Source organism: Sinocyclocheilus grahami, unplaced genomic scaffold (assembly GCF_001515645.1).
Source record: "Sinocyclocheilus grahami isolate Dianchi unplaced genomic scaffold, SAMN03320097.WGS_v1.1 scaffold3.1, whole genome shotgun sequence".
Lineage (NCBI taxonomy): Eukaryota > Metazoa > Chordata > Actinopteri > Cypriniformes > Cyprinidae > Sinocyclocheilus > Sinocyclocheilus grahami.
The window spans coordinates 3,832,368-3,855,233 of NW_015505182.1; the positions used below are offsets into that span (position 1 = coordinate 3,832,368).

At 38.9% G+C, this 22,866-nt stretch overlaps 1 protein-coding gene and 1 pseudogene across 1 annotated transcript in view; one reads left to right on the forward strand and one right to left on the reverse strand.

Annotated features, from left to right (window-relative positions):
• LOC107581470 (rho guanine nucleotide exchange factor 10-like protein) overlaps positions 1-18,763 on the reverse strand; it is a 60,843-nt gene extending 42,080 nt beyond the window's left edge. The window contains exons 1-7 of the mRNA XM_016267048.1: positions 18,406-18,763; positions 12,322-12,453; positions 11,919-11,940; positions 6,405-6,559; positions 4,634-4,726; positions 3,551-3,678; positions 728-811 (exon numbers count right to left, since the gene is read on the reverse strand). Of these exons, the coding sequence (XP_016122534.1) occupies positions 728-811; positions 3,551-3,678; positions 4,634-4,726; positions 6,405-6,559; positions 11,919-11,940; positions 12,322-12,448 (609 nt within the window). The 5' untranslated portion in view covers positions 12,449-12,453; positions 18,406-18,763. The remainder of the gene's footprint in view (positions 1-727; positions 812-3,550; positions 3,679-4,633; positions 4,727-6,404; positions 6,560-11,918; positions 11,941-12,321; positions 12,454-18,405) is intronic.
• On the forward strand, positions 8,473-11,898 carry LOC107568901 (paternally-expressed gene 3 protein-like; annotated as a pseudogene).
• Positions 18,764-22,866: the final 4,103 nt, after the last annotated feature.

A 22,866-nucleotide genomic window follows, 5' to 3' on the forward strand; every position in this document is an offset into this window, starting at 1 on the left:
ATATATATATATATATATATATATATATATTATAAATGTGTATGTACTTAGCCCAAAACATTTGAGCAGTAGTGTAAATTTATATTATTTCATATTTAAATACGTTATATTTAAAAAATATATATTCTATTTAAAAATAATGTAAACATTTTTATTGTATATAGCATTGTATAAATGAATAGCATATATATAAGCAGACAACATCAAATATCTGCACAACTTCTTTGTTGTCTGTGTTTGATGACATGAAATGTATTTGACCAAACAAGATCAAGTGCAGTGAACAGGTATCTCTTCTGCTCTGTTTGTTGGGAGCATACAACACAACGTATGGACCCTGAGACTCAGAACACAGATAAAAAAGGGACAGAAAAGCAAGACAGAGAGAGAGAAAACTCAAATGAAAAAGACTTACCCTGCTGAAAAAGACTTACATATGCTGTGCTCTGGATGCTGGCCCCAAGCATGGGATGCTGGGATGTCAGTGCGCCACCAGGCTTTTTACTACATTTAAGTTTGTCTGGTTGACGGCAAGTCTATGTTGGTCAGCAACAGCAGACCAGCATAAAACAGCATGGAAATTCATGCTGGTCTTTTCAGCAGGAAAAAGTGCAAAAGAGAAGGAGTGTAACAAGTTGATCCCAGGTTTGTGTGATTGCTCCAATTTACAGCTCTGAGCTAATTCACCCCACTAAAGCCCATTCTTCCCATACGTGCATGAGTGTACCTGATGTCTGCCCCCCAGTCTCATGGCTAGCTCCTGTTTGGTCCTGGTGTAACATTCTCTCAGTCGTCGAACATCAGGGGAGAGCTACGGGTATCATCACGGCAACAATGCAGGCCATGGGTGAGAGCGCAATAACATGGCAACATGGAGGAGAGGAAGGAATGAAGGGGTAAGCATAAAAGTGAGGGAAACGAAGTGATGAGGGCAAGGCAAAATCAGGATCAACCACAAAAGCATATGCAAGAGAAATGACTGGAATCAGGGGCATGGCTTAATTTTTAAGTCAAAGCAGTGTCGGATAGACAGAGGAAGCTTAGATTATGACAAAACGTGCACCCTCGCTAATGTGAATCTCAGACAAGCACCTACTCATTTCCAAAACAAAGCCACAGGCTGCATCCAAAACGGAGGTAGGAAGGCATCACATCCAAATCCAATGTTTGTGAAACATGCTGTCGAATAATATGCTTCCATCTGATCTGTTTTCAAAGAATGAACCTAGGCTACCTTCAGTGCCTCTGATATCCCTGAATCTTGTGTGTGCAGTTCCGCAATTAGATGATGGAACATTTGAAAAAAAAAAAAAAACTGGAAGAATATTTAAAACAAAAAAAGGAGTATATATTACCATGTATTTATTTAATCAAAAATACAGTAAAATGGTGAAGTATTATTACAGTTTAAAGTAGGGCTATCAATAGATTAAAATTTGTAATCAGATTAATCACACCCTTTTTGTACACACTCATGAAATTAAGCATACAAGATTTAGCTAGGTTAAGATGTTTGTTTTGTCATCAAATCTATTGCTATATCCAGCAGAGATGTCTTTCCAAAAAAGGACACTTGGAGACTCTAAAAGGACACCAAAGAACCAAATTATAAGTAGTCAAACTGATAAATTTATGCACAGATTAAAAATGTGTATACTAGTATGTGTACAGTAGACAAGTCAAGTTGCGATACCGAACAGGACCACATGGAGACACCAAATAAACCCTAAACCAGGGTTCCTCAAACTCAGCTACCTGTGATTTTCTAATGATCCTGAAGACACTGATTAGTATGCTCAGGTGTGTTTGATTAGGGTTAGAGCTAAACTCTGCAGGAAAGTGGATCTCGTGGGCCAGATTTGAGGATCCCTGCCCTAAACCAACCGCTTTGAGCTGATTGCTTATACATACTACAGTACACACACAGATCCATTCATAATGACTAAACACAGCAACATACACATGACGAATCAAAACATCCAGAATGTGTGTAGAAACAATGTGAATGTACTGAAATGACAGAGCTTGTGTTTTAAAGTGAAACATTTGAATGAATAATTTACTAAAAACGTAACTTGATTCTCTCTTCTCTCTGCCTTCTCTGATGTAATCAGCCTGGTTTTCTTTACATCAGTGCTGTTTTGGACTGATTGTTTAAATGCACTCGCTTACTGAATCATTGGACTGGACAGAGAAGGGAAATCTGGTTAAAGGGTTAGAAAATAAATTGTGTTTCAGCAATTTTGCATTATGTTAAATTACTTTAACAAGTTAAGGATTTTTGAACTAATCGTGTGCATTAACACGTTAATGTTGTCAGTCCCCACTTTAAATGTAACAGTTTTCTATTTTAATGTATTTTAAAACGCATTTATTCATGTGGTGGCAAAACCACATTTTTAGCAGCCGTTATGTCAGTCTTCAGCATTGCATAAATCTTTAGTAATCATTATAATATACTGATTTTGGTGTTTAAGAAATATTTCTTATTATCAATGTTGAAAACAGTTTTTTTTTTATGGATTCTTTGATAAACAGAACTTTCAAAACAACAGCATTTATTTGAAATATAAACCTTTTGTAAAAGTATTTACTATTACTTTGGTGAATTAAATGCATCCTTGCTAAATAAAAGCATTAATTTCTGTCTTAAAAATCATATTGTCCCCAAAATTTTGAATTGCAGTGTATAGTCATAAATATTTTATATCTATTTGTACAGAAAAACAGACACTGCCATCAAGTATTTCAGTCACTATTATTTTTTTCTCATAATAAAACTGTCTGTTTCTGATGCAGCTACAAAGACCAAAGCCCAATTATCCAGTACTGTAGTGAAATCAACTGTTGCTTGTTTGTCCTTGTGAGTTCATTTTAATCTTAACAAGCCCACTATAGGAACTCTTTTGACACCTTTCGAAAGAAAACCATTCCTTTCCAATTATACATGCACTAAAAAAGCTGGAATAATAACTGTTAAACTGAGCTCAAATCACTGTGGTATTAGACTCAGCAATCTAATTCTTGCTTATCGTGAGTCGTCTGGCAGTAGGGATCTTATGGAGCCTAATTCAGTGGAGGTAAAGGTGAGTCTGGCCATGGGAAATTGGTTTCTGAGGGACTGCCGCCTGGGCAAAGTGTTTTCCATACCAGTGTGACCTCATGAACGTGTAAGGGCAGATAACACAGTGCACACTGAATTCAAATTCGCAGCAATATAGAGCAGTGGAAAAGTGTGTCAGTTACACCCAGCGTTAGTAGCGATTAGGCAAGTGCTGGCCAACACTGCACTCTTGTGGTGGCAAAGCACACAGCAACCCTCCACAGACCATTAAAGTATCACAAGAACCCGCATCTCAAATAAATCATCAAACCAGGTACCAATCAATCAGCCTGCAACCTTGGAGGGTTTAAATCTTTTTATGGCCCTTTGTGGTTTATCATTATGAGGAATGTGAAAATGTGTGAAAATAAATCAGATGTTTGTCGGGATGTAATTATTGCAGTTGTGGGGAGTCTTGAATTAACACACACACACACACACACGCACCTTGCTGCGGGTTGGTGCCCTGTCAGAGTCAGACTGCTCATCATAGCTTTCAAACTCACTTGAGCTCCAGCCATTATTGGGCCCTTGCAAGCCCTCCTCTTTCTGTATGTCTTCATAGATCAAGTCAGCTGACACACAAAGCAAAGCAGGTTTCAGTACAGTCCTGTAAATACCGAAGGACTACCAACAATGATGTGGCGATACAAAAATATCTATATAACACAAAGATGGGTGTTTCTTCAACCACAGGCACTTTTAGCCCTTGTAAAATAAAAAAATCTATATATAATTTGATAGTGTAAAAGTATATATATATATATATTAAAAATGTGATTTCCACCACATCTCAAATTAACAACTGTGTTTGATATCTGTGTTGGAAATAACACGATTGGCAAGATTATCTATAGTAAGCAAAAAGCACTGTCAATGTCACCATATTATGTTGTGTTACATATTTTATTTTCAACGTTAAAAGCAACCTAATAAAATATGCATGACACTAGATGGATGGCTGAAATGTAATCAAAGTGTTTGACTGTTTATCTTAATAACTCTTGGAGGCCTGTCAATTGTATAAATACATATATAATCAATATGTTAATAGTTATAAAATTTCATTAATTTCATTTTTTAAATATTTCTACATTCTACATTTCATTTTATATGAATTACATTAAAATCTGATTTGCAAGCTTTAGCAGTAAGCAGTATATATCTATTTTTGTTACACAATAAATATTAAAATGGATTATGTTTTTTCAATCTTTGTTTAGATTATCATCATTTGTAAATGTGCCAATTAATATTTTCTAATGAAGTTTCATATTTTAAGATGGAACACTAAGACCAGAAACAAGAGTAAAACTATCAAATATATTCAAACCGTAGAAAGCTTAATTATAAAAGTATAGTAAATAATTTTCAAGTGTTCTAATATTTAACCTTGTAAAAAATAGTTCTAAATATTTATTATAAAAACTAACCCCTGGTACACAAATAATGCTTGTAGAGGAAACACCCAGATACATGCAACAACCAAACAGTCTTGGAGAACTGACCCAAACACAATCTATGACTGACCTTCTCCTGAAGACAGATCTTCTTCACAGGGTACATCATCATAGATCACCTCCGGACCAGCCGTCTGGTGTTCTGAATCAGCAGAGGTCTCACCTAAAAAAGGGGGAAAAAATAATAATAAAATAAAAAAGGAAATGCACGCCTAAGGACTGTGAGTGCATTAGTTTGGATGCGTTTACCATATAAAAGCAAAGAAAGAAGCCTATGAATTTTTGTGAACAGTCCCTTGACAGAAAATAGAGAACAGAGCATCAAAAACAAAACTGTTCTTCTTTGCTTGCATTTTTTATAGGATTTTATGATCTGAGAGCTGCTTCCAAAAAGCTGCAGTGCTGCTTATCCAAGCTAACACAGATATGCTCATAGCATTACTTCTTGTGAGTTTTCTACTGTTTTTTGTGCTACTTATGTGATTGGCTTTACCCCGTATTCTTAGTCAACATCAATCGAAACATGTCAATGAAACTGAACTTGGCGTGCCACATTCTTTTAAAAGATTTGTTGAGAACAATTTCTTCTTAAAACTACACATGCTCCGTTTCCAATTCATCAGACAGCTGCACTCAGAGGAAAAACACTGAACTAAAGGCAGGTCATACAGTAGAAAGCTGGCCCTATTTTAAACTATATGCTACAAAAGGAAGTGAACTTATCTGACAATCTGTCACCATATCAGAATTCAGAAAACCAAACACAACTGCTTTTCCAATCGGAAAGAAGATCAGGGTGGAAACAGTAGAGACATTACAGTAGAGGGATGACACATACAACTATTCGAAACAGCCCAAAATTCAGCATTTAGTAAAACAACACATTTTCGTGAGGTTTACGTTGCGGTTCTACGGAGCCAAAAGGACATTTGCATGGGGGGGAAAAACTTTAGCGTTTGTAGAATACAGCAAAATGTTCGCTCAACGTTTATGAAGGCCTATCAGTTCCTATATTTTTGTTTTTCTAAATAACATAACGAAAAACAATCAACTTTTTCTAAGTAGGCCGCTGTTATTTTCTCTAAAAGTTCTGTATCATTTTGCAAGAAAATCCACAACGTTTGAAATATACAAACATTATTCTAGCTGTTACAATAGCAAAACTATGTAATTTTTACTCACCCTGGTCTGCCCAAACCTGTATGACATTTTCATCCGTGATACACGGGGATGACAAGATGGTGACCAATTAAGCTCCAAAAAGCCCAAGATAAAAGTGGGCTTAATAACAGCAGGCCATGATTCGGTTGATTTAGGTGAAAGACTGACCATACAGACAAACCTGCCCAACCTGGCGTGTTCGCGAGAACGTCTTTGTTTACTTGCAGACAAGTGCAACAAACATCACGCCAATAAATGCGAAGAAACTACACACTATTTGTTCCGTCTATAGTCAACGTGGTAGCCTACATTTGAACAAGAACAAAATTGTAGTATGTACAATAGCCTGCTATAGAGGACTATCTCGTCTTCACACTTCAAGCATGTGAATTTCTAATGCATTTCTTATGCGCACGCGAACTTCATTTTTTCCTTCAAATGTTACTTTAGGCTCCGTTCTGATACACCATTTTGTATAACACTTATAAGTGCACACGCGCGAATCCGTTATGTAAAACTTGTACAAATGATTTATCTATAGTGCATTATTGTTTTTACATATAATCATGAAGAAAGAAACAAATGAAGCCAACAGTGTCACTCATTTTTGAATATTCAAGTATTACTTAGTATTTAAACACTATAACTGTGAGACATTTGATATTTTTTTTATCTCTTACCTTCAGTATTTTGTGCTGGGCTTGGTCTGATATCCTCTGTTCCTGTGTCAGTTTTAACAGTGTATATTTCCCTCTCGGTCTTCACCTCAGTGCAAGTCTGGTCTTCCTTTTCCTTTAAGTCCTCTGGTGCAGCAGAGACTGTGGAAGCTTGGTCTCTAGAACATTCCCCAAAAATAGAGCCATATTATTGCTGACCTCTCAAGGGTATATAACCGTACTGAGATCAGCTCAAGTCTAAGACTGGGTGGTGGGTGGTAGGAGAGAAGGGGAAGAGAGAAGGAGCCCTCCGCCACCCCATATAGTGAGTATCACAAAAAGCACTTGTGTTTCATTATAAATGCTACAGTGTTTGGTGTGGAGGACTTAAGCTTTTGAAAATGGAAATGGGGTAGAGTTTTCACAGTACAGAGACAAAAAACCAATGCAATATGAGTTATTTTATGTTCATCGAATTTGATTAAATTGAAATAAATGTTAATAATATTATACAAATATTAGTACTGCAGGCCAGTCAACCCAGTAGTGGTGGTACTTGTTATGTCAACTTCATTTAACTACAGTAAATTCAAATGTCTATGAGCTGTGGTACACAAAAAGTGTTAGTTACAAGGAAAGAAGATGATGGAAAGTCTGTCCATGGAATGATGTTGTCATGTTACAGCATTTCTGGTCATTGAAATGTATTTCAGCATTCAGTTTCAACAGTCTACTACACGTTTTAATAGTGCTTTTGAGAGCCATCATCTATTGCCTCCAATGACACATCATCACACATGCTTATATCAATTCACACCACCCTTTACTTAAAATTTTGAGGGCAGTGATGCACTTCACATGCAATTAGGTAAACATGCCAAGTGCAAAATATAAATAAGCTCGGTAACTTCATAGAAAGCATGACATACATCCTTTTAACTGCAGTTATTCCATGTAAAAGTGTGTGGAATGGCATCATAAAAGCTGGCTGTCAGAGCTAGTCTCACAAGCTCTCGGTTGCTAGGGGAAAGAGCAGGTGTTTTGCAGTAGAATACACATAAGACAGCTGTGAGCTCTGTGCGTCTCTTCTCACTACAGATGTATATTTTCTTTTCCACTCCTACAAAACACACTTCTCCCCTGGTTAACGAGGGAAAGATGTTGCATGGGTATGTTTACCTGCCTCTGCTTTGTGAACATATTGGAAACAGGGTTACTGATCCTTTTTCTCTGAAGCTCAAAACACAGAACTTCTACTTGCAACATTTGTCCCACAAGGCCCTAAACAGTCTGTCTTTCCCTCTTCTTGATTGCAAAGCAAGTTATTATACTATGCTATATAATTTAATTGATGCATTGTTAGTAAAAAAAAAAAAAGGGCGTTAAATAGGTTCTACTATATTCAGCTAAAACTGAATACAATATAAACTGAATCAGACATGCTGAAATAGCAGCACATCAGTGTAAAAAGTGCTGACACACCCCACCAACTGAAAAAGCTATTGATAGCTCCAACCTGCAGCAGTATTGACAACTTCATGTTGAAAACATCCATTCAGCAGAATATAATGGTAGCATAAACGGAAAAAGGTCTCATTTTGAATACAAGTTTCACCACAGCAAAGCTCACAGGAATGATACTGCCAGATTTTTCTATTATCATGCATTTCCTCATAACACAACAGAACTAAACTGGGCCATTTCCTGGCATGCAGTTCACGTAATGTGCAGGTTATCTAGATTTTAAACCACTTGAAAATGGTTTAATGCGTTTAAGAATCTGTTGATTCACACAGCACAAATTATATTCCATTCTAAATCATCACTCCAATACTCCAAGAAAAAGAACATTTTAGATCAACATTACAAATGAATGCATTAGATTTTTACAAAAACACACAAAAATTATACAATATTAAAAAATAAACGGCACCAACCAAATATCACTTGACATACTATGACACCTGAAACAAATAATGAGCCATTAGAGGTTGCCGTGACAACCGATTGGTGCGCGATAATAATCTAGTAAACTGTGATTGGTGATTGGTAGAGGCAAGCACTATAAAAATACCAGTTTAGTATTTAGTAACAAAGCTGTATGTTTGGGTAAAAGTTTTTTTTCTGTTTTTCTTTCTTTTTTTATGCCTGGCTGAGAGTAGTATTTGGCTTGATATGGGCACTACTACAGTGCAGATTTTAAGGTATATTTAGTTTATGGATTTGCTGAGTAACTTTTCTATGATTCTCACAACTTTACTGACTGCGTTAAAGTGTTTTGCAGTTACTAAAAGTAAATGTTTTGCAGTTTTTCTTTGGCAGTACTTTTAGGCCTTGGTGTTCATGACAGTATTGTGACTGGTAAGTTTATCTAGTTGAATTATATAATTTTACTTTGTCAACTGTCTTAATGATGTTTTCTGTAGTTGATGGCTATAGCTCTGTCCGCAATGGAGGTGGTCCTGGATATTACAACCCTGATATCCCAAAAAATGGTCAACCCATGGAGGATGTTAAACTACAAGCATTTTACAACTGGTATGGCTTAAGAGATGTAGCAGGACCAATCAGGCCTCTGAGTTCTAAGACCGTAATCTATAGTGCTGGAGTTAAGGGAGGCTATGGTACTGGAAGCTACAGTTCTCAGACTGGGTGGTCAGGTGGTCCAGTGGCAAGTGGAAGTTCTGGTTCAGACACAAGAAGCCAGCTTCAGGACTCTCAACTTGCTTCGGCTGGAAGTGGTAGTGTTGCTCATGGCTCTGTGGGTAATGCAGTAGGTATGGGCATGTCAGGGTATGGCTTAAGTCAGTCAGTTGGCATTCAAGGCTCTGACACTATCCACTCTTTCTTGGTCTTGACGCCATTGCAGCAAAGCACTGATTCTGTTAAGCCAGTGCAGCTAACTTCCCAAATTACTCTGAAGACCAGCAGGGACTCTCAGGCGATGACTGACACTCAACAGCTAGTGCAGACAATCTCCCAGTCCAGTGGTCCGCAACCAGCACAAGCCAGCACTGGAACCATGGCACAGTCTAGCTCCGTGCCGTTAACCCAGATCAGTGGCCAGCAATTAGCACAGGCTAGCTCCCTGTCTGCATGGCAGTCACGCAGAAAGCCTCTTACGCCTCTAAGAGATCCATTTTGGCGACCTGGTTCCAAGCTTTTTTCAGGTTTCAGGCCAGTTCAGAATCCAAGCTTTGGATTTTTCGTTCCTTTGCCCACCCGAAATGAATCCGTGTCACAACCTAGCTACCAAATAGTGCAACACAGCAGTGAGTTGAGCAGCCCTCCGGTAGCTCAGACTAACGATGCACTTGTGAGTCAGTCTTTCGGCCAGCAATTAGCCCAGTCCAGTGGCCAGCAACCAGTACAAACTAGCTGTGAAACCGTAGCTCAACCAAGTATCCAACAACTAGCAAAGGCCATCCAGCCTAGCAGTGAACCATCAGCACAAGCCAACTTTCAGTCTATGGCCCAGGCCAGTAGCCAGCAACTAGCACAGGCCAGCTACCAATCTGTGGCCCAGCCCAGTAACCAGCAACTTCCACAAGCCAGTTCTCAGCCCAGTGGACAAATACAGGTCCGCTATGTGTCTGTGGCTCAGCCCAGTAGCCAACAACTAGTGCAAGGAAGTGGCCAGTCTGTAGCCCAGGCATCCAGCCAGCAGCTAGTTCAGGCCAGCCAATCTGTTTCCCAGTCCAGTGGCCAGCAACCAGCAGGGGCTAGCTATATATCTGTGGCACAGCCCAGTAGCCTGACTCTTTTCAAGCCCAAAAAAGGTAGTCTTCAATATGGCTCCAAGCTCTTTTCTGGTACCAGGCCACTCCAGAAACCGAATTATATCTCAATTGTTCAGTCCAGTAGCCTTCCAGCACAAAGCAGCTACCCATCTGAGTCTCAGGCCAGTGTCCAACAACCAGCACAAGCCAGCTACCAGTCTGTGGCCCAGCCTGCTTTCCAACAACCAGCACAAAGCAGCTACCCATCTGAGTCTCATGCTGGTATCCAACAACCAGCAGAAAGCAGCTACCCATCTGAGTCTCATGCCGGTATCCAACAAGCCAGCAACCAGTCTGTGGCCCAGATTGCTTTCCAACAACCAGCACAAAGCAGCTACCCATCTGAGTCTCATGCTGGTATCCAACAACCAGCAGAAAGCAGCTACCCATCTGAGTCTCATGCCGGTATCCAACAAGCCAGCTACCAGTCTGTGGCCCAGATTGCTGTCCAACAACCAGCACAAGCCAGCTACCCATCTGAGTCTCACGCCAGTATCCAACAACCAGCAGAAAGCCGCTACCCATCTGAGTCTCAGGCCAGTTTCCAACAACCAGCACAAGCCAGCTACCAGTCTGTGGCCCAGCTTGCTGTCCAACAACCAGCACAAGCCAACTACCAGTCTGTGTACCAAACCGTTAGGCCACTGGTTGCACAAGTCGGCAGCCGACAGTCACCAGGAGCCAGCTACTCTGTGGCTCAGCCAAGCAGCCTGCAAGGAGCACAATCCTGCTACCAGTCTGTGGTCCAGCACGGCACCCAAATGGATTTTAAGCCAGTGCAGGCCCAAGGGGGACACATTTATCAGATTGGCTCCAAACTTTATTCATGCCAGGAGTATGTATCACAGCCCAATTACCAGCTTGCAGCCCAACCAGGACAGAATGGGTATCCGCGTCCATCCAGACTAGTATCTTCATTCTTAGCTCAGCACATCAAACCTGTCGTACAACATGGATACAGGGTCCCAGTAAAGCCTGGGCAGGGCACCCATGTGTCTGTGGTGCCACCCAGCAGACATCCTGGACCACTGCAATCAACACTCCTGTCCGCTTTCAGACCAGCACAGCTGCTGGAACAGCCTAGCTACCAGCCTCCAGTCCTTCCAAGCCGACCGCCTCTAGCTAAGCCTGCACTGCCTAGTTATGGTTCTGTATCACAGCCCAGTGGACCTAAATCTGGAACTTTGAGACTATTGCAACAGCCTGGCTACCAGCCTCTGGCCAAGCCAGGGCAAGATGTGCATCGGCCCCCATTTAAGCCAGCACCTTCCAGCTACCAGCCTCAAATGTTGCCTAGCCGCCAGTCACTATCCCAGTCTGGTTACTCTTCCCCAGCCATTCCAGTGCAGTCTAGTTTCGAGCCCCAGGTACAGTCGAATTATGAATGAAACCATATCACAGCCTGGGTTCTAGACCTCCTATGCTTTGGCAGTCAAGTTACCAAACTGTATTCAGATCATGTTCCCAATCCCTGGAGCAGCCCAAGTAGTCTCTTTTTCAAATTCTGTGTCCGAGTCTGTGCAACCTGGAATTCGGTATTTAGCACCGTTGAATTATCTGCCTGTCACAAACCAAAATGCTCCTGGACCAGCTCAAAGTAGCCAGTGTTCGTACCAAACCAGTTTCAGGCTTTTAAAATGAGTGAAGTCATAGCCATGTACTTGTGTCTGCAGATTCCTGGTTTTGGCTTGTTTGCTTTTAAAGTTTTGAAAGTGTCAATAAATGTCATTTAGCATGTATCTTTGTGTGGATTTCTTACCTTTTGTTGGTAGTTGACGCATCTGTAAAGAAAAGGGGAAAATGTGAATTATTTTACATAATCTAGTAGTTTAAGTTGGCTAGTAAGTTCCACTGAACATTAAGACTTCCAAAGTTTAAGCAGGTGTATATGCCAAAATGGTAAGTTCTTCAGCTTATGTATAGCAAAAGCTTGCCTTGAAATGGTAATATTTCCCTAGCATGTATTTTAGTTATTCCCAATACTAAAAGGTGTTCCTAGGTGAATTATAATGTGTGGAAATGACAACGTAGAAACTTACTAGTCTTGTAATAACTGATACACTCCTGACCAGCAGGAGAAACTGCAGAGATTGCTTGGGATAAATTATCAGAATGTTTTTCCTGAGTCACTTCCAAGTCACTTGAATGTGTCTGATGCTCACTGCATTTTGCCGTTTCATCTCCAGAGGTAGTTTTGCATTTCTGTTTGCTGATCTCCTCTTCAAAATTATTTTTTTCTTTCTGCTCTTCTTCCTCATCCTTTTCCAGGTACTGGTTAGCTGTGGACATAGGCTCTGTAAAAAAGGAGTCTCAAATGGTATTTTGTACATCACACTACACTGCATGTAGGTCTTTTACTTGCACTTCTATAAAGTGTGTGTGTGTATATATGATTAAGGTGTGTGTGTATATGTGTAAGGCATGGATTTATGACAATTACATCACCTACTGTTTGGCTACACATTGAAAAAAAGTTATTGTAAATTGTTATTGTATGAATTGCAAGTTTGTGTATCACTTGGGCATACTATTTTGGATCAACACTATATGATTGTTAAAATTGTCATCAAATTGTAATTATCGGCAACCCTGCTTTTTTCCTCCCCCCTTGTAAACCACTATGCACAGTTGATTAGACCGTCTTTAGTTATGTCTATACACTGTCAAAAAATAGCTTAATTTAATGAGTTGCACCATTTAAGGCAAAATACTGCCTCATCCCACATTTGGCAGTTTAATGACCTCACAATTGTTTCCTTTGCTGGCACAGTTCCATGCAGTGATACATCTGCTGATATTGCCTTTTGATAGATGACCTCAGTATCCACAAGGACATGATTGTACAGGAATTACTTTGATTATTTTAAACTATAGGGATAAGGGAATAAATTACAGATAAGGTTTTATGTGCAAAACACAAATGATGTCACAACCAGGCATACAAGGCAGAATAGCAATTGTGTTGTTTAATTTATTATCCAAAATCTGTTTGCCATGGAATATTATAAGCTTAAAGGACTACAAAAAATTGGTTTCCATAAAGGTACAATAAGATTTTTTTAAATCTACATTCTTAGACAGTAATGCATCACTAATTAACCCCATTAGGCAGGCTCACTAGAATCAATAATTAAGTGTATGTCTTGTACAATAGACACCATCACTTTGAGCCAAGATCTGGTTGTCTGAAAACCTAACTACATATTATTTACCTATGTTTATTCAAATACTGAATCCGCTACAAAAATGCTAATGTAATATAGAGAGAGTATAAACACCAGACATGTTTTTCAGAATATACCCTATTCATGTGTGTCCATTCTGCTAAAGCCATTGTGTCCAAGGCCTTCTGTCCCTTACAGTGGACCACAAACACAGTTTCTCAAGCAAGCCTACTTCATGTTACACCACACACAATGGCACTCTTGTGATGAGACCTTGGAACAAACTCACAAAGCGTTTCTGCATTCATCACTGAGGAACGCCTGGCTGTTTGTTAGATCACAAGTCAAAAGGTCAGTGGTATGTGACGTGAGAAATGGTGGGACCAAGCACTGCTAAAGAGAAAGGATCATCTGTCTCCAATATTTCATTCATTTGTTAACAATGTATGACATGACAGTCTCAACCAAAGAGAATCACAGGAAATTGACATCATGACGATGCTGATTGGCTGATGGCACCACAAATGTGCACAGTCCCCCCAAAAATGCTTAAAACTTTTTAATGCCAATCGTAATGCTGCATTACACCATGAGAAAATAAGTTTATTGTCTGGTTCATAAAAATATACGTTTGAGGCAGACTGGAATTGACTGCACATTAGTTAAGACCAATCTGCATCAATATTCAAAGCACAGAGCATGGATATCCAGAACCTCTGACAGTTGTGGTTTATTGGGAGAACTAACCCTAAAAAGTATCATGGAAAATACATTTTTAAAAAATCAATAAAAAAATCAATTGTTTCAGTATTCCGATTAAATTAATAACTCATCACAATATTTTAGGAGAAACATCTGAGACAAACTTAATTTTGAAACATACCTGAGAACTCCATGAAGTCTACCAAAATATGAAAGTCAAACCAGTAATATTTTCCTTGGGGGCAGTGTAAATGTGTTATTTACCTGAACTTGGAAGAACATTACTGCAAAATATCTTGTAACTGTGTAAACTGTTCTTGGCTGTTCATGTTGTAAAGCATATGTTGTTCTGTTTCCACTCTCTTGAAGAAGTGTAGCACCCTTAATAGTGGGAATTTGTGAAGAGATGTTATGCTAAACTTATTTTATATACCAGATTTCAGTAAAGATTATTTGCTCTTGATATGTCTCTTCTGTCTTCCCAAAGACAATACAATATTGTAGCGTCTGCGTAGGATCATGCTGGAGTGTTGGACTGTTTATGGCTTAAAAGACCCTTTTAGCCTTTTGACATTTGCATATAAATTACAGTTCTGGTCAGAGATGTTACTTGTATAGGGGTTGTAAATTGCCAAATGGTTCTTCGCCGTCAAAAAGATTCGTCATAAATATTCCCCTTTTTAGAGCTAATAAATAATAATAAACGTTACAATATATTGAAGTTAAGTTTAAAATCTTTTTAATTTCATTTGTAACATTTAGAGTTTAAATTCTTTAAGAATAATACAAATGTAATATATGTAAATGTATTTAATGTACTTGTATTCTCTTGAATAGAAAATTCAGAATAGAATGCTTACCTTTACATTTCATTTTTATTGATAGGTAAATCAAAAATAAATATGATTTACCATGCTGTTCCCTGCAACATCAATACCTGTCTGTGTTTGCATCTGCCTAATTTGCCTAATTTGAAAAATATTGATTGGATTTTTTATGTCAACCCCAATAAAATAAGAAGTATGAAGTGTTTAATCAATAGGCCTACCTCTCTGGAGGGAAAAAACTAACTATAACCTACTACATCTTCTACCCCCTGGTGGATTATTCACACTCTTTTTTTTTGCGTCATTCCCAGAATGTTCTGTCATGATGTATGTCTGCTGATTTTTAAAACAGCAACAGCAACATAACAACAGCATTTACATTGTTATTGATTGATATAAGAATATTCACAGCATTGAAGCAACTTTTGTACTCTATTATATTACATATTTACATTTGTGTTGTTTTCCCTGCAGCCTTCAACCCATTTTTGAGTTGCAAACCACCAGCTGACAACCACCGGTTCTTGCTAATAAAACTATGGAGGCAACAGTGTATCAACGCAAGGAGGAAATGTCCTTTTCCGCTTCTTATCAGTATCCCAAGAGTCTGTCGCGTTGAATAGCTGGAGTTAAAACAAGACAGCTCAGAGATAGGCTGACAGTGATTCATGATGTCATCCTTGTCCACAGGGTATTAAATCAGGACATAAATATTAAAATACAGTATGTCAGATAATAAAATAAGGTTGTGTTGCAACTTGTGACTGTTGTTTGCACGTGTATTTCTATCTTCCACAATCTCCTTTCTTAATTTTAGCAGGATGTATGAACAAAAACACCAGTGCGTTCTGACTTAATGGCCGGTTCAATGGAACTATTCTATTTAAACTGCAGGATGACTATGTCCACACCTCTACATGTCCTCTATTGTCACAATTGCACATACTCAGAATGTGCCAGGTCAGCAGTGGCTGATTCTGCAGACCACAGGCATGCAAGGATGCATTATTCATGCTTGGGGTTGTCTATAATTCACTTTTAAATTAATAGTTGACAATAATTGCCAAGCTCCACCGTTTTATTCGTTTTAAAGATGCTTAAACCATTATCCATGCTTTTGTCACATCCCGCCTTGATTATTGCATTGCCCTTTTCAGTGGTTTACCTGCCAGGTCCAGGTTACAGTATATTCAAAATTCTGGTGCTAGACTACTCACCCACACCAAGCACTCTGCCTACATCACTCCAATTTTGTTCAATCTCGACTGGCTTCCTGTTGCATATCGTATTAAATACAACATTTTCCTGCTCACTTTTAAATTGTTGCACACCCTGGCTCCCCGGTATCTCTGTGAACTGCACCTCCCATACATCCCAACTCACTCATTACGCCCCTCTGATTCTGGTCTACACCCAGACTTTGGAACTCTCTCCATCAATCTCTTAGCTTGTCAATACTATTCTTGAATTTAAATCACTTCTTAAAACTCGTGTTTGTTTATTATACTGAGGTTCTTCTTTTCTAATTGTATCTTCACTGTAAAGTGACCTTGAGCACTGGAAAGGCGCTATATAAATCAAACTTATTATTATTATTATTATTACTATTACTATTATTATTATTATAGTATGTTAAAGTCAGGATGAAATGAGAGTTTGGTCAATTTATTTAAATGCATGTTATAGATCTTGTTGTAAACCATTTTTGTGTGCATATATTTTTTATTTAGGAAAAAAATCTTTGAACTAATAATATTTAAAGCAGCTTCACATTAATAAGCAACAAAAAAACATTATAATATAGTAAAAATTCATAAATTATGAAATGTTTCAAAGTTCATAAATTATGGAACAAACTCAGCTCGAATCAGTTCAATCTTGATTCAATTCAGTTCAATAAGTGTCAGTGTTACAAAGTTAGTCATCGTCTAGCTCAATTCAGTTCAAATTTTGTTCTCATCTGATAAGTGCTGATAAATCATAACTGGACCTTTCAATGAAAATGACAGGCTTCTCTGTCATACTCTCCAATCAGCTATTGTTCATTTGCCTTTATTTAAAATCTATCAACAGCTGGTATGTAAAATCAAGTCGCACATTACATTTTTCCTTCTTCTTTTTTTTTTTTTTTTTTTTTTTTTGGTAGTTATAGTCAGATTATCGGCACAATACAAAAAATAAATAAATGTAAAAAAAAAAACATCTGTTGCTACTTCTGTTTCACTGCAACTTTAAAATAAAATGCAGTCACCATGTGTAAATGACTGGAGCAAGGAATTCCATTGGCCACCTGATAATAGTGATGCCAAAACACATATAACCATAAAACACACAACAAAGTGAGTCATGTAACATGTCATTGTTCAGTCAGATTGTCCATTCACATCCTCAAACCTTCAAAGCATGATGTGGTTTGGCATGCACAAATTCAAAAGATCTGTTCAGTTCTGCCTTTACGTCTATAGAAACAATCACATAAAAGCTCAAGCTCCTCTTTCACCATCTGAACATATAGTGTTTCGTGTCTCTCATGTAGTTGCGTAATGTGTTCTCAAACAGGGCAGAGGGCTTCGTACAACACCTTTGACTTTCTGAAGACTTTCTCACACGCCTCAGGGTGCCAGACGGAAACCTTCAAATTCTCATTAACATGTGGTCGAAGCAGGCCCAAAACCCCTTTTGGATTGGAGAGACCACTGACAGGGTGCGTTTCTACTGCAGCTCTCTCGGACATGCATGGACTGCTAACGACGCTGAACTGTCATAGAGAAAAAGGAGGGAAATGTAACATGGCCTATTTTTAAACTATCTAATTCTGGAAGCGTAAAAGGAAGTCAGTGAATGTTGAGTGGCAGCTAGATGCAGATTAGGAGTGCTGGGGTTGTGAGGCCCCTCAGTACTACACAAAGTGTGTGATTATGGATTTTATGTTGGAATTAGTCCATAAAAGCTGCTCTAATTTATCTCTAAATCAGATATGTGGTCATACATAGAGTTTGAAAATATTCAACAATTCCCAGTTTGCGTTTAGCACCTCAGAGTTGCATTTGTGTCAGAAGTTCTGCTGGTTAGCAATGGGTTAAAGGCATAGTTTACCCTCAAAAATCATTTCCTAACCCTCATATTGATTCAAAGCTCTTTGACTTTCATTCTTCTGTAACAGAGAACAAGTGGATATTTAGAAAAATGTCTCAGTATGGGACTTCCACTGTATAGGCAAAACCATTTGAAATTTATCAAAATATCATCTTTTGAGTTCCACTGAAAGTCATACAAGGTCTGGGATGACGTGAGGGTGAGAAGGGTGAAAATTTTCTTTTTCTCTTTAACGGCCTGTGAGAGGGTTTAGGGAGGTTTATAAGATCCCACTGTTTCCCAATGAGCCACTGAAATTAGGGAGAGTGCACAGCCGCCTCTTCTCCTACCCCCACTCTAGAGAAAAGACCCCTTTTCATGGTGCCCCTGCCTTTGTTGCATGAACGAGAAGCAAACTTAGAGCATTAGTGTGCACAAGAAAAGTGAAATTGATAGACCAATAAACAGTACAACTCACCTATTTGTCCTCAGTAGTACTTCCACAGGAAAGCTTCAGCACCTCCCAAGAGGGACTTTAATCCCAACAACCTCCCCTGCACTTCCTGCTATGAAATCAGCTGCCTCCTTGAACACATCCTCATCCTCCGTTAATCCGCTGCTGCCGGACTGAGGCCTCTGAGAGGGCGGCAAATACCCTGTGCTGTTTACTTTCCCACAGGCAGCAAGTTCCCTACTCCATGCACTAACCGCTTCACTCCTCCTTGCTCTAGTAGGCTGAATGAGCCCCCCTCTTCCCCCGGCTTCTGTCACTCCCTTCTTTCCTTCCCTCCCCTGCTGTTGGACAGTTACAGCCCTTCTGAACAAGTATAATGGCTGTTAAGCTCCACCAATGGCTGAGCTGTTGGCAGACTTGTCGTCCAATTAAAGTCAGGTTAGATGACCAAGGGGCAGGGTCTAGAGAGCTAAAGGGAAAAACAGAGTAGGACAAGCCTGGAAGGGAGGGAGAGAGAAAGACAGAAACAGAGACAGGGATTACACCAACTCTAAGCTGGCCAAAAGTGGAATCAATAGAATTAGCTAAGTGGGTGACCATACCACAGTATTGTGCAAACTCTGCAAAACACAATATTTCAATATTATAGATATTTCACATTATATACAGTATATATATAAAGGATATGTTACATGCAGTGCAATATACAAAAATGTTATACCATTTTATAAATTAGATAAAAATTCATAATTTATAAATAAATTATGTCTTTGAAAAGCATTTGAAATAATAAATTTTGAAAAATACTTTTTGAAATTATTATTTTGAAAAACATTTGTACTGTTCTGTAAATATATATACGGAAGTTCTAAGCGCCCATGCATTATTTTTTTTCCCTTGTTTTCTCGTTATAACGACGTATTTTCTCGTTATATCGACATAACGAGAGTTAACGAGAGAATAATGCATGGCCGCTTAGAACTTCCGTACCAATATGCTTAAGGTATTGAAAGTAAAGGTATGTACAGTATTGTTCTGAAAAAGAACTTGTCAGGATGGTTTTGCATTAATATTACTGCTGCACTACTGTGTATGTTGCATTTTACTTATGAATATGTTCAAGGTTGTTACATTTAAAGTAGCCTACTTCATATACTGTTGGGTAGTTTAAGCTACAACAATGCATCATGTTGTAAAAGACCATATTTAGTGTTGCTGTCCTGTGGAAAAAAAAATAAAAATTATCGTACACATTTGTATGAGAATACTTAAAGAATGTACTTCCTAACAGTCCACCACTGATTATTTTGAAAATGAAACTAACAACATTTATTGTCAGAATTTTAACAAATCGTTGCTAACTACAGCTGCGTCCCATATCAAAGGCTGCATCGTTCAGAAAACTGTTCAGTTGTGACAGATGCCACTGAACAATGCTCAATTTTTATTTTTATTTACAGTTTTATTTTTATGGTTAACTGCCTAAAAACCAGGGTTGCAAACCTGCCTACATGTGGTCACCATGGTCAAGACAATAAACTAAAATCACACCTTTGAAAGATATCAGCTGGCATTGGAACTGCTGTGTGTTTGTGTGTGCGTGTATTTCTGTATTTTTTCATATGTATCATTATATTATTCAAGTAAGTTCCAACCCAATACCTGCAATTTAAAGTTGTCCGGCAATTAAGGACGCAGCTTCTGAATTCGGACGCAGCAAAACCAGTGTAACTTGCATGGCCATGGTCTTGAGGTACATCACCCAGTGCCAACATTCCCACCATCTCCTCCATTATGACGTAAAACATAAAAACAAAAATCCTTCATTCAGCTGAATTTGAAGGATTCTTAACAAACTTTAATCACCCACAATCCTTTGTACACATTTCATTTCATGAAAATAAACTGACAAAAAAGGAGTCAGTACTGTCTGAATTTATTATGACATGTAAGACAAAAATAATGTTTTCGGACATGACAGCATCCAGGGCTGCCCAAACTCGGTCCTGGAGGGCCGGTGTCCTGCAGAGTTTAGCTCCAACTTGCCTCAACACACCTTCTGGTAAGTTTCTAGTATGCCTATAAGAGCTTGATTAGCTGGTTCAGGTGTGTTTAATTAGGGTTGGAGCTAAACTCTGCAGGACACCGGCCCTCCAGGACCGAGTTTGGGCACCCCTGGCATAGACGTTATCTTTTCTTTTAGTGTAAATTACTTAAACAGCCAATAATGTAAGCCACTGGGAGACTGTAGACAGCTGTGATTCAATGTATTGCATTAATTGAAAACCAAATAATAAAAAAGATTTGTAATGCAAAGTATTTTTCCAAAACTAAGTTTTGTTAGTATTTTTGGGCCGTGACGGTGACGGTGACAGCACTTACTAGACCAGTGCTTCTCAAAGTCCGGATCCAGACCCGGAGGGAATTCAGTCCGGACCGCCTCCATTTCCTATTTCAAGAACACTAATTTCCTACTTTGATAAACGCATGTTAAACTTGTAAATCATATGTTTCGTTTTTTATTGTCTTTTTGGGGATGTTCCGAAATGAAAGCGAAGGCGAGATATTGAAACTTTTCCTTCATGACATTAACGTTAGTTGTCATGACATCCAGTGTTTGACATAATCTGACGACTTTTCACCGCTAATATGAGTACTTTTTTTGTTTTGTTATCACTTAGATTATTGGCATTTGACTTATAGCAGTGTCCAGTGTTTCCCATACATTGAGTTATTTGTGGCGACCCGTCACAAAATCAAAACTGACCTAGATTTTCCAAAAGGATTCTAACTGTTCTTTGAATAAACTGAGCACTGCACATTTCAAAATTAAAATGCAACGCGGGTGTTTTTATATGAATGTATAATTGAAAAGAACCGACCGTCTTCAGAAAAGCTTTGATGTTATTTTCATTTTGATTTTTGAGTACAGCCGTTACCGGGGAAACCGCTATATCTCCGCTCCTGCTGGCAGAGAATGAATTTGCATGTGCAAGTCTGTGGGAAACACTGGTGTCTGTCAACAAACATAAACAAAAAGCATGCTTCAGAACTGTTTTAAGAAGGTGCTTTGAGCCATGTATTATTACTATGAATTAGGCTACTACTACTACTAATAATAATAATTATTATTAGTTAAATTATTATTATTATTACTACTAATACTACTATTACCATCTTGTGCCCTGCAATAATAATTTACTCAAACTCGGTTTTATGAGATAAAGGAAAAAATAAATAAATAAATCGGCCAAACATATCGGCCAAAAAAATCAGCATCATATATCGGCCATGGGCTGCCCTGATTTCTAAATATCGGCATCGGCCAGAGAAAAACCCTTATCGGTCGACCTCTATTGCTGACACTTAAATTAATTGTTTTACCACTTTTGCACTTTATTTTTATTTTTTTAAATGAATGTTTATTTGTTATGCATGTTATATATGTTTATTAAAAACAAGTTCCCTTTCATGGGAACTTCGAACTGCGTCCTCTAGGGGTCACTTTGGGGAACGCCTCGTCGTGACCCGTGTCTGAAACATACATTGAAAAAACACCAACTCGTTGGCCGGCGACAGCCATGATGTCACTACCGGTGCGACTATAGTATAAATAGGCGCCGGGAGCTACACATCATTCTCTTCTCCGTCTTCATTGAATGTTTTGTTTGAAGTGTGCATTTCTGTGGTAAGAGCGATCTCTATTTATCTCATTATGGCGAGCACTAGCAAAGCATTTAAGGATGTGTGCATCCAGGTTGACGATGTTTAACATCTGATGACACACACGATCTATGCGTTGTTTTGTTTGGGCAAAGAGCACGCACGCGATGTCTCCGAGGGGGCAATCGGCGTGTACTGCGAGCGTTTTTTCCAAGAAAAAAAAAAAAGAGAGAAAAAGCTCCGCTCTCATTTGACTCTCTTTTCGAGGACAGAGGGGCAGCCCGCGATCCAGGACCCGCCGCTGCTGAGGCACGGAAGGGAATGAGCTCGTGGGGATCGAGTTTGAAGGGGGGTTTCCCTTTAGTGATCGTCGGCTGTGCATGAAAGTGAGCCGCTGGAGGATGATGTTATTTCATTTACATTGTCTGATTCAGGGGCCATTGCTCTGCTGGGATCAGCCCAGCAAAAGCAGGAAATAGCTGAGGAGGGCAAAGAAGCTGAGGCTGAGCCTTCCCAATTCTCCTGCCCTGCATATGATGAGCTTTTGGAAATTATGGATCGCGCCACGGCGAGGCTTTACTTGCCGTGAAGCGGGTGAAGAAGTGATGTCGTGAAATATCTCGATGAACGTTATTTTTCTGGCCATAAACCCTCCAGCTCAGGTGAGCCTTCCTTTCTTCCTGTTTTTTCATATAAAGATTGAGAAGGAATGGAAGAGGCCGTTTTTCTTCACGCATCCATCGATTCCAGCATACAAGTTATACCAACATCGATGCGATGCGCAAAAGCAGTTATGAGAAGATGCCCCTATAGAGAGACGCT